Source organism: Panthera onca, chromosome A2 (assembly GCF_046562875.1).
Source record: "Panthera onca isolate mPanOnc1 chromosome A2, mPanOnc1 haplotype 2, whole genome shotgun sequence".
Taxonomy (NCBI): domain Eukaryota; kingdom Metazoa; phylum Chordata; class Mammalia; order Carnivora; family Felidae; genus Panthera; species Panthera onca.
The window spans coordinates 6,962,088-6,975,033 of NC_138340.1; the positions used below are offsets into that span (position 1 = coordinate 6,962,088).

The 12,946-nt window shown below is 42.0% G+C and overlaps 1 protein-coding gene across 1 annotated transcript; it reads left to right on the top strand.

Annotated features, from left to right (window-relative positions):
• Positions 1–4,238: 4,238 nt before the first annotated feature.
• LOC132678154 (olfactory receptor 7G3-like) lies at positions 4,239–5,177 on the top strand. The gene has a single exon (XM_060630144.3). It carries the CDS (start codon positions 4,239–4,241, stop codon positions 5,175–5,177), a length of 939 nt encoding a protein of 312 aa, XP_060486127.3.
• Positions 5,178–12,946: the final 7,769 nt, after the last annotated feature.

Consider the following 12,946-nt stretch of genomic DNA (forward strand, 5'->3'; position numbering starts at 1 on the left):
GAAGGGAAACTGTCTGCTCTAGGGTCACATTGTTAATGCTAAATCCAATCCTTTGAAGGAGGTACTGAGATTTAAGGAAAGGAGACCAGTCTCCCCAGTCAACTTGCCCCTAAATGTAACCAAGGGTCCTAGTAGAAATTTCAAGTTGGTCTTCCTTGCAACTCACCGATGTTGCTCTATGGCTATTCTCTCTCTCCTTCCCACTTCCTCATTCTTCCTGTCCTTTCCCCCTACACCCTCCAACACATGCCACTCAAAAGGAAGAATCGTGTCAGGATCTTCTCAAATTCCAGTGATGCTGATATCAGTAATATGAACAGTGAGTACACACTCTGCTGTGTGTTTTATTTTTCCTTTTCATATGCATTCCTGGAATGTAGATATTACATTCTCATTTCCATTACCCAGATAACAAACAAAAGCTCAAGCGTGTTCATGGATTTCCTTCATTGGCTTTTTTTTTTATTTTTTTTTTAACGTTTATTTATTTTTGAGACAGAGAGAGACAGAGCATGAACGGGGGAGGGTCACAGAGAGAGGGAGACACAGAATCTGAAACGGGCTCCAGGCTCTGAGCGGTCAGCACAGAGCTGGACGCGGGGCTGGAACTCACATACCGCGAGATCGTGACCTGAGCCGAAGTCGGAGGCTTAACCGACTGAGCCACCCAGGCGCCCCTCCTTCATTGGCTTTATACAGGATTTGAATCCAGCCGGGCTCATTCTACACCATACTTTAGAAACTTCTACAGCAATGGTTTTCAAAGTGTGGTTCCCTCCACACCGCTATATCAGCATCACCTGGGGACATGTTAGAAATGCAAATACTGGACCTACTCAACGGGAAATTCTTGGGTAGAACACAGACATCTGTGGGGTTTTTTTAAAGATGAAACATACAATTGTTGACATACAATATTATATTGGTTTCAGGTGTATGACAAAGTGATTTGCCAATTATATACATTAAAAAATGCTCACCATGGGGACGCCTGGGTGTCTCAGTCGGTTAAGCGTCCGACTTCAGCTCAGGTCATGATCTCACAGCTTGTGGGTTCGAGCCCCATGTCGGGCTCTGTGCTGACAGCTCAGAGCCTGGAGCCTGCTTCCGAGTCTGTGTCTCCCTCTCTCTCTGCCTCTTCCCTGCTTACTCTCAGTCTCTCTCTCTCTCCCTCTCAGAAATAACAAACAATAAAAAAATTTTTTAATTAAAAAATTAAAAAAATTCCAAATGTATAACCTCCATTCGTATTTCTGCAATAGTGACTATTCCTGTGTATCAGGAAAGCAAGGGAAAGGGAACATCCTAAACCAAGCTGAATATTTTCTCTTTCATGAAGACTACCACACTGTTTCTTGGTCTTTTGGCTAAGATCAAGTATAAAGGCTAGTACAACAACTATACTGTTATTAATAAAAATAATAACAGCAATAAGAACAGCCAATATTTCTAGAGTATGTCTGTAGCACTGAGACCTTTTCTTTTCTTTTTAAAGTGTATTTATCTTTGAGAGAGAGAGAGAGGGAGGGGCAGAGAAAGGGGGGAACAGAGGATGTGAAGCAGGGTCAGTGCTGACAGCAGAAAGACCCACACGGGGCTCAAACTCACAAACCATGAGATCATGACCTGAGTTGAAGTTGGATGCTCAACTGACCGAGCCACCCAGGTGCCCCTTCTGTCTTGTTTACTGCATAGAGCATCCTATTCATTTGAAGGACAGAAATGTCCCTTGACCTTTGCTCTACTTCTCCCTTTCATGACTAATGTCCTCCTACCCTTGCTCCATTAACCATCCTGTGGATTGCAATTCTGTCAAGTGGCCTTGATGTTAGCATTGGCTGGTTCAACAATTCTCTCCCCCCACTTAGGCCAGTGTGAGGGCAGAGGAAAAAATGCTCAGTCACCTCCTTTGTTCTCTCAAGACTCCATGCATTCCACCCTCCCTTCACTTCTATTATGAATATGTATCCTTCCAAATTCACATCCTGAGATGGTTTGGTTTTGATTAAAGCAGAAAATGATACATTTTTATCAATAATGTATTTGCACACCAGCTCCTAGAATTATTCACTCTTTTTTTTTTTTTTTTCCTTCAGATAGAGAGGACTCAAGAATGCAGGGGAGGGGCAGAGAAAGAAGGAGAGAGAATTCCAAGCAGGCTTTGCACTGTCAGTGCTGAGCCTGATGCAGGGCTCCATCCCATGAACTGTGAGATCATGACCTGAGCCAAAATCAAGTCAGACACTTAACCGACTGAGTCACCCAGGCTCCCCTGGAATGTTATTTTTATGAGGTGGCAATTGCTGAGACTACATCATCCCATATGTAATTATTACAGGGGCCAGATCATGGAGGAAATTGAATGCCACTGAGGACTTGGCTGTTTAATGGGTAGAGAGCCATTGAAGTATCCCACAAGGATGTGCTGGCCCTTTGCTGGCACCTATGGGAAGATTGCTCTGTAAAGATGCACAAAATCAAATGCACTCAAGGGTACTTGGAAGGTGGGGGATCATTACAAAACCACTGCCATTTGGACATATCCTAGAAGGTGGCTGGCTACCAAGAAAAAATTAGTCAAAAGAAATATGCTACAGGGGCACTTGGCTGGCTCACTTGGTGGAGCATGAAACTCTTGATCTTGGGGCTGTGAGTTTGAGCCCCACACTGGGTTTAGAGATTACTTACAAAATAAAATATTAAAAATAAAAAAATAAATATGCTATAAAAATAACTCTGAGTTTCTAGACATGGCCCATATACCCAGCTCTAAGCTTTCTAGAAGCCAGAAGGGAAGGGAAGGGAAGGGAAGGGAAGGGAAGGGAAGGGAAGGGAAGGGAAGGGAAAGGAAGGGAAAGAATGTAATTATGAGAGAAAATAACCAGTTGTTCATAAAAAGCATTTGGTATTCTTGTTTTAAAGAACAGATAGGAATTTCCCCTATGGATATGACATTTCTTAAGCAGACACAATAACAAGACTCATTCAACCTTTTCTTTTTTTTTTTTTTTTTTTTTTAATGTTTATTTATTTTTGAGACAGAGAGAGACAGAGCATGAATGCGGGAGGGTCAGAGAGAGAGGGAGACACAGAATCTGAAACAGGCTCCAGGCTCTGAGCTGTCAGCCCAGAGCCCGACGCGGGGCTCGAACTCACGGACCGCGAGATCATGACCTGAGCCGAAGTCGGCCGCTTAACCGACTGAGCCACCCAGGCGCCCCATCATTCAACCTTTTCTTATAATGTCTCTCATCCATTGTAGGCTGATGATAAATGACAAGTCACAAGTCCAGCAAAAGAAATTCCTTCGAAAAAGATAGGTCCCAATAGAATGATTTGACATTGGGGCACCTGGGTGGCTTGGTTGGTTAAGCATCTGACTCTTGATTTCAGCTCAGGTCACGATCTCACAGTTTGTGGCTTCAAGCCCCATGTCAGTCTCTGCGTTGGCAGTTTGGAGCCTGCTTGGGATTCTCTCTCTCTCACTCTCTGACCCTCCCCCTTTCTCTCTCTCTCAAAATAAATAAACTTAAAAAAATTTTTAAAGAATGATTTGATGTGATTGTAAAATAGAGAACATTTAAAGGAATGGGTTAATAGTGTTACTTCTCACACAAAGGCAATAGAGAATGTCAGATTATAATTTCCAGGATTACTTGAGATTTGCAATTATGAACAGAGTCAAGCAGTATAGGGTTGACTACACAGTTAAGATTTTCTGAGAAAATTAAGTCATCTAACCAGGTCTGATACTGTTTGAAGAAACTACAGAATCTAATCCTAGATTTTACTTAAAAAAATTTCTTTTAAATGTTATTTATATTTGAGAGAGAGGGAGAGAGAGAGAGAGACAGAGTGTGAGTTGGGGAGAGACAGAGAGACACAGAGACAGAATCTGAAGCAGGCTCCAGACTCTGAGCTGTCAGCCTAGAGCCTGGGACTTGAGCTCAGGAGAATGAGATCATGACCTGAGTGGAAGTCAGACATTTAACTGACTGAGCCACCCAGGCACCCCTTCATTTTTAATGTTAGCATTAGAAAAATGGATGATACATAGAAGTCACTCAATATTTACTTGGTGAAGGGAAAAAGGCGTAGACGAACCTGATGGGAAGAATTGTTTAAATATTACTAGAATTTAAAGCATAAATAAAAGATGTCTCTCAAGCAAGTGACGTCTGTGTGTCTGTTTCATCGTAACTAACTCCTGTCTCTAACTCAGCAGGCACCTCAACAACATGGAATCAGAAAACCAGACAGAAGTATCAGAATTCCTCCTCCTGGGTCTCTCAGAGGATCCAGAACTGCAGCCCCTCCTGTTTGGGCTGTTCCTGTCCATGTACCTGGTCAGCGTGCTCGGGAACCTGCTCATTATCCTGGCCGTCAGCTCTGACTCCCACCTCCACACCCCCATGTACTTCTTCCTCTCCAACCTGTCCTTTGTCGACATCTCCTTCACCTCCACTATAGTCCCCAAAATGCTGGTGAACATCCAAACACAGAGCAAATCTATCACTTATGGAGGCTGTCTCATTCAAGTATACTTTTTCATGGTTTTTATATGTATGGACAATTTACTCCTAACTACGATGGCTTATGACCGCTATGTGGCCATCTGCCACCCTCTGTATTACAGGGTCATCATGAACCCTCGCCTCTGTGGCCTGCTGATTCTTCTCTCCTTGTTCATTAGCATTATGGATGCCCTGCTCCACAGTCTGATGCTGGTGCACCTGTCCTTCTGCACAGACTCGAAAATCCCCCATTTCTTCTGTGAGCTTGCTCAAATCCTTGAACTTGCCTGTTCTGATACCCTGATCAATAACGTCTTGGTGTATTTAGTGACTAGCCTGTTGGGTGTTGGTCCTCTCTCAGGGATAATTTTCTCTTACACCCGAATTATCTCCTCCATCTTGAGAATCCCATCAACTGGTGGAAAGTTCAAAGCTTTTTCCACCTGTGGGTCTCACCTGTCTGTTGTTTGCTTATTCTATGGGACTTGTGTTGGAGTCTACCTTAGTTCTGCATCTTCTCTCTCTGCCAGGAAGAGGGCAGTGGCCTCAGTGATGTACACGGTAGTCACTCCCATGATGAACCCCTTTATCTACAGCCTGAGGAACAGGGACATCAAGGGAGCCTTGAGGAAACTCATCTCTGGAATGTCTTCGTTTTCATGATTCTGTCATCTGACTTGTGTGTAGGCTTCTAGAATGAGTGAAAGGAAATGAAGTACTGGGTGTGCTAGAAATCCTGACTCCTCCCTAATTCAATTCTAGTCAAGTGGTTAATCCTGGCTCTCAAGTCAAGTCAAATAGCTTTATACTAAGGTCTACTGTCCTGTGTTTTAGCACCTGTCATTTATTAACTAAACTCTGAGTTCAATTCACCTATAAAATGAGAAGAGTAATTAATATTACATACCTGATTATTAACTCAATGCTATCTTAGGCTTGAAGCTAAATTTCTGTACCAGGCTAGCTCTATGGAGGGAACAATCTTTTTAAGTAGAAGTACTTTCTGGGCTCTGTTCTGTGTGCTCTCTGAGAGTGCCAGGGGGAGAATATCTGTATAAATAGAAGGCTAACTTTTGTCTCTATGGAAAAATATTTGGTCTTTGTCTCTGGTTCCTGGCACAGAACTCCTTGGAATCTCCTAAGTGATAAGAGTGTTCTTGGTATGCTAATGAGATGACTCTTGGCTAAGTGGCTCCTTCATAGCTTCAGGGCAGGTTGCCAGTAAGACGGAGCAGTGATTAGAAGGAAATTTCAGCCCCAAACCCCAACCTCCAGGTGTTGGAGACTGACCCAATCACCAATGACCAATGATTCAAGCAATCAAACCTATGTAATGAAACCATGATTTAAAAAAAAGACAGGGTTATGGGGCGCCTGAGTGGCTCAGTCGGTTGAGCGTCCGACCTCAGCTCAGGTCACGATCTCGCAGTCCGTGAGTTCGAGCCCCGCGTCGGGCTCTGGGCTGATGGCTCGGAGCCTGGAGCCTGCTTCTGATTCTGTGTCTCCCTCTCTCTCTGCCCCTCCCCCGTTCATGCTCTGTCTCTCTCTCTCTCTCTGTCTCAAAAATAAATAAATGTTAAAAAATAAAAAAAAAAATAATAAAAAGACAGGGTTCTGAGTTGGTGAATAAGAACACATCAAAAGTTCCAGGAGGGCGAAACACCCCAAACTCCACAAGGACACCAGCTCCTGTGTTCAGGACACTTCTAGACGCTGCTCTAGGTATCTCTTCATCTAGCTGTTTGTTACTATCCTTTAATATTCTTTGTTAAAAAGCAGTAATCTAATAAGTAACCTGTTTTCCTGAATTCTGTGAGCTGCTCTAGCAAATTCATTGAACCAGAGGAAGAGACTAAGGGAACCTCTGACTTACAGCTGGTCAGCCGGAAGCATAGGTGACAATCTGGACTGCAATTGGTATCTGAAGTGGGATGGGGTGGTTTGTGAGACTGAACTCTTAACCTGTGGGATCTGACACTAACTCCAGATAGATAGTGTCAGAACTAACTTGAATTGCAGGACACCAAGCTGGTAGCTAGAAAATGTGAGAACCATTTAGTCTGGGGGAAACACACACACACACACACACACACACACACACACACACACAGACTTAGAGGCCAGAAGTATCCGAAGTAGTTTTGAGTGTTGTGTGAGGTTAAAGGAGAATGCACAGGGGGAGGTGAGATTTTCTTTAGACCGACAAAGCCTACAATATTAACTGTATGGCCCATTACAGAAAATTTTGCTTCCTGCCCTTTTCTGGATCTCAGCTAAAATCTGAAGCCCTTTTTTCTGAATTTTTATAACTAAAATTTGACAAACTCCATATAAAAATCCTACAGGTTTGAGCTGCTGTTTTGAATACAAGTTAACAAATGAATAATGATCAGTAACTCCAAGGGGAAATCAAGATGCATTTCAAAATCCTCAGAGCCCATTTGATTTCTGCATCTCAGAAGAAGTTTAGGTTTTCAGACATGGTTGCCCAGCGTGTAAAGCCCTGGTTCTCAAAGCAGAGACAGGTAGCAATTTTTGTATTCAACCCCCTGCTCTTTGCCTGAGCAGTAACTAGGTTTGGAGCCCAATGTACCGGTGTTGTGGGAGTGTCCCGCCCATTGGTGGATGTTTAGCTTGGTACCACCACTAGATGCCAGTAGCACCCAAACCAAACTGCTATGACATCCAATCCTTCATTGAGAACCACTGCTCAAAAAAAAAAAAAAAAAAAAAAAGAAAGAGAAAAGTAAAAGAAAAGTAAAAGAGAAAGAAAAAGAAAAAGAAAAAGAAAAAGAAAAAGAGAAAGAAAAAGAAAAAAAATAATTGAAGACAGGTAAGATGTCTTAGAATAAACTAGTCATTTATATCTGTGGTTAAATATCAACATCAATGTGTAAAGGAGAATGAAATATTCAACTTTACCTGTGCTGCCACAAAACCAGGACTAGTAATCCCCCCACCTCCTACCCTTTTGAGTTCCAGAAACTACTTACTGCAAACACCCTCCTTTCCCCATTGTGACTAAGATAAGACTTACTGGTGACCCCACTGTTTATCTAGGACAAGTCCAGACACACACCCAGGAAATTCCCATTTCCCCCCCAAGATTTCTAACTTTCTATGCATGGTCTCCACTGTATATCTACAGCTTTTTATTTCTCCCTTCACCTGTGTCTCTCTCTGGGAATGTCTTAAAAAGCAGGAGACTCCACAAATTTCATAATGAGTATTGCCACAGCAAATGAAGTGGGGGCCATACCACTTCATTTCCCAAAACTTGCAACTGTGCTTCATCTAATGCTGCCATGAATGATAATTTGAGTAACCGTGATATCACTCTCTGCAGTGTGTCATCCATGCCTCGTACCCCTCACAAAGAGGTCATCAATGAGCTCCTCAAATATGTAACCAACCCAACCTCAGAGTCCTATATGAGAGCCTCTTTCTTGAGGTCATTTTGGTACCCTTTGTTCATTCAGATGACACACTGAATTTAGAATAACTTGAATAGAGCTCAAGAAGGCAATATTTACAAAGGTATGAGTGGGGTTTAGGGAAATCAAAGGAGTAGTGTATGAAGAGAAGGCTGCATTACAGGAGTAGAGTTCTGAGGTGTGCAGCCAGCCCTTAGTGACGTACAGGAGGGGAGATGGGGCATACATACCCAAACCTCACTCTTCTTTCCTCTGATAACTTGCTAGTGCTTCCCATTGGCCCAACCCAATAGGAAGCCAGAGGGCAAAGAAATCTCTTGATGCAGTCTAAATAGATCAACCTTCCTGGGCAACAGGCCAGGGTAGAGTATGGGTTAGAGTAGCAAATAGAAAATACCCAACATCAGTAAGAAGCCATCAGAGAGATTTAAGCAGAGGACTAATATGTTCCAATTTAGGCTTCGAAAGGATTGCTCTGGTGGCTGGGTTCAATGTGGATAAGGGCAGAGGCAGGGAGACCAGACAGAAGACATTACAACAGTTTGGTAGAGTTGAAAGAGCTGTGGACCAAAAAGATAACAGTGTAGATGGTGAGAACTGGGCTGGTTCTGGATATATACTTTAAGTACACCATTGATATTTGCTGAGGTATGGGGTGTAAGAGAAAGAAAGGAGTCAAGAAGGACTCAAAGGTTTTTTGGCTTGAATTGTTTGTTAAGAGTTGCTACTTTTTTTTCCTGATGTCTATTTATTTTTGAGACAGAGAGAGACAGAGCATGAACGGGGAGGATCAGAGAGAGAGGGAGACACAGAATCTGAAACAGGCTCCAGGCTCTGAGCTGTCAGCACAGAGTCCGACGCGGGGCTCAAACTCCCGCGAGATCATGATCTGAGCCAAAGTCAGATGCTTAACCAACTGAGCCACCCAGGCACCCCAAGAGTTGCCACTTTCTGAGATGAGGAAACCATAGAGCCTAGGGACTGAGGTTGAGTTAGGTTATAAAGTGAACAATAATATACATTCAGTGAATCACACTATACATATAATTGGATGAGTTTTCACAAACTAGTCACACTCATGTTGTCAGTATCCATTCAGATCAAGAAATAGAACTCAACCAGTATCCAGGAAGCCCTCTGTTTCCCTGGCAATCAATGTCTCCCTGCCCCCTGGGTAATGACCCTCTGATGTCTAACAGAACAGATTACTTTGCCTGTTTTGAACTTTGTGTATCAGTGGAGTACATTATGTCCTCATTTGTGTCTGGCTTTCTTTTTTTTCTTTTTTAAGTTTATTTATTTATTTTGAGAGAAAGAGTACACGCAAGGAAGGGCAGAGACAGTGGGAGAGAGAGAGAATCTCAAGCAGTCTCCACACTGTTGGCAGAGTCTGACACGGGGCTTGATTCCATGAACCACGAGATTATGACCTGAGCTGAAATCAAGAGTCAGAGGGACATTCCACAGACTGAGCCACCCAGGCGTAAGGTGTCTGGCTTTCTTACTTAACTCATTATGTTTGTGATATTCATCTAGAATGTTACATATGGTGGCAGTTTGTTCATTCTTGGTTTGTGAATATGGTTACAGTTTATTTATTCATTCTACTGTTAATTGGCTCTTGTATAGTTTCCAATTTTTGGTTACTAATAACAATGCTGCGTGAATATTTCTGCACTTGTCTTTTGCTGAGGAGTGGAATTTCTGGGTTATAGGATATGCTTATGTGCAGCTGTAGTAGATTCCACTAGTTTTCCAGTGTGAATATGCCAAATTGCCCTCCCTGCAGCAACAGGAGTTCTGCTTCTTCTCTAGCATCACTAACACTTAATATTTTCAGTCTTCGTATAGCCATTCTGTTGAGTGAGTAGTGGTATCTCATTGTGGTAATCTAATTAGCATTTCCCTAACAAAGTCAAGAACCGTTTCCTATGTTTATTGGCCATTTGGACATCCTGTTTTGTGATGTGTCCAGATTTTTTTTTTTTTTTTTTTTTTTTTTTTTTTTTGCCTATTGTTAAGTCGAGTTGCCTTTTTCTTGTTAATTTGTAAAAGTTCTTTATATAGCCTGAGTATGAATTCTTTTGTAGATACATGTTTTTCGTCCACTTCATGGGTTGTTTTTTTAACTATCGGTGATGTCTTTTGATGAGCAGTTCTTAATTCTTTTTAATCAGTTCTTAATTTTAATGTGTTCCAGTTTATCAAATCTTTCTTTCCTTTGCCTCCTATTTAAGAAATATTTCTCAGGGTGCCTGAGTGGCTCGGGTAAGCGAGCCGTGATCTCACGGTGGGTGAGTTCGCGTCCTGCATGGGGCTCTGTTCTGACAGCCTGTTTGGGGATTCTCTGTCTCCCTCTCTCTGCCCCTTCCACACTCTCTCTCTCTGGAAAAATAAATAAATTAATTTAAAAAAAGAAATATCTGCCTATTCCAAGCGATGAAGTCATATTTTTCTTCATATTTTTTGTTTTGCCTCTCAATGATTTTGATTTTTGTGTACAGTATGAGAATGGACCCATCTTTACTGAAAATTTGGTCCTGGTCCCGCTGCAGTCATTAGTTTCATACACCAGGTGGCGCTGTTCTCTTGCATTGGTCAGGTTTTTACTCCTGCATCAAACCCAAAGGAGTTTGGGGGTTTAACTCCACTTACATAAAGTTCAAAAAACAGGCAAAACTCTTCCACGATGTGTAGGAGAGGGTGAAAAAATCTTCCCTTCTACCTTTCTAGGTTCTTGGATGGAGCTCTGTAGCAAAAGGCAGATTAACAAGAGAAAACATGTAAATTTGATTTTCTACTTGACACGGGAGCCTTCATAAGGCAATGAAAGCACAAAGAAGTTAAGATAGGCATTTTTATGCAAAGTTTGATGAAGAGTAGAAAGTAGTGGGAAAATGGGATAGGACAAATGGATATAGGTTTCAGGGTAGTACACTGAGGGAAATTTAGTGATCCTGTTCATTCGGACTCCTCTCTGCATCACTTCATCTTCAGAGATAAAGATACTCCTTTCCTCTGGTACAGAAAGGACATCTATCACTTGAACATCTTACGATGTGATTCAGGGGAAGGTCAGAGAGTCCTTCCTGAGCCAGCTGTTTCTCAAATTCTTTCACCTTAACGTATTCAATATGGTAAGGTGCCATATTTTAGGGCAGTTGTATTCTGAGTCCTATCAGATATCACAAGAATTCATAATAGGGTTTTTCTTGGAAGATAAGGGGTTGTAGTGACAAGAACCATGAAAGAGGTTCTGGATTTCTGGTAATTTTCTTTTTAAAAACCCTGGGTAGCAATTGCATAGGCATGTGCCCTTTGTAGATTTTATGATTTGTGCATAGGTGTGTTCACTTTTAAAATTTATTTACAGGGGTGCCTGGGTGGTTCAGCCCATTAAGCACCTGACTCTTGATTTCAGCTCAGGCCATGATCCCAGGGTCCTGGCTCTATGCTGAGTGTGGAGCCTGCTTAAGATTCTCTCTCTCCCTCTCCCCCTCCCCTGCTCATGCATGCATGCTCTCAATAAATAAATAAATAAATAAATAAATAAATAAATAAATTTTAGTCACAGATTTTCTGAATGTTTGCTATACTTCAACAAATAATTTTAAAAATAAATAAAAGTCCACTTTAAGTATGTCTTTCCAGCTTCACTAGGCAGTGTGAATAACTAAAAGCCATTTACACAGGCAGGGTGGGGGGAGTGTTCACCAGGATTAACTCATCAATTGTGAAAATTAATAAAAGGAAACTTCATTTAGAATGGAATCTGGAAGGTGGGGAGTCAGTGGGGTGCTCTCAGCCCTATCCCTCGTTGTCAGTTGCAGACTAAACAAGAAGAGAGGCACCTAGCAAGTTCATATCACTTTACTAACCCAGGAAGAAGATAAAAGGTTTTCTCCTGTCCCGTTAACAGCCCAGCCAATGAGACACTATCACCACTCAGTCAATGAAAATGCACTATACTTCAAAATACCAGTTTACGCTCATGGATTTTTTGTGACAGCCTTCTCAACTTCCTCCTTTCCTTTATCAAAGAGCATTCGCTCCTTAGTTCTATGGACTCCTTAGCTTATTTGTCCAGGATTGCAATTCTCTGCTATTCCCAAATAAGTACCCCCTCCTTCTTTGCTGCTAAAATAACTGACAGTTTCATTTTTTAAGGTTAACATATTTTTTTAATTTTATCTTTTATTTTTTAAAATTTACATCCAAATTAGTTAGCATATAGTGAAACAACGATTTCAGGAGTAGATTCCTTAATGCCCCTTACCCATTTAGTCCATCCCCCCTCCCACCACCCCAAGGTTAACATATTTAAGTTTATTTATTTCAAGAGAGAGAGGGAGAGAGAGACTCCAAAGCAGGCTCCAGTGCTGCCAGCACAGAGCCTGATGTGGGGCTCAAACTCAGGAACCGTGAGATCATGACCTGAGCCAAAATCAAGAGTCAGTCACTCAACCAACTGAACAACCCCTGCACTCCAGATTAACATATTTTATCTCCCTACAATAGTCCTATCTTTCTATAGAAACACAATGTGCGTGAAGTTTTTCCAACCTTCGGGTGCTGTTTTCCTTGACAATACTTCCCACTGTTTGAGAAATATTGCAGAAACCTCCTACTCTTAATTTTGAAGAGTTAGGTGAGTGGTATTTTCCCCTTTCATTCATTCCATCAATTAATTCTTGTGAGTTTACTGGGATTCAGCACTGATTAGACAAATTGATCCTGATCCAGCATTGTTTACTGATTTTAAATACCCACTTTCTGTTTTTATGACTCCAGGTCCTGCCTGAATCCTAACTGAATCTTTTTCCTTTTTTCCTCTTCTGTGCTGGCTCCAGATATCTAAGATGTGACCCTTTACCCTCTCTGGAATCTCTCTGGAGTTTCCCCAGTCTTGACCCCAAGGATCCTCTGCCCCAGGTCTTACCATCTTTGCTTGCCTCTCTGCAAAGTGGGCTTGGCTTGTTTTGTGCCCTTCTTGACCCT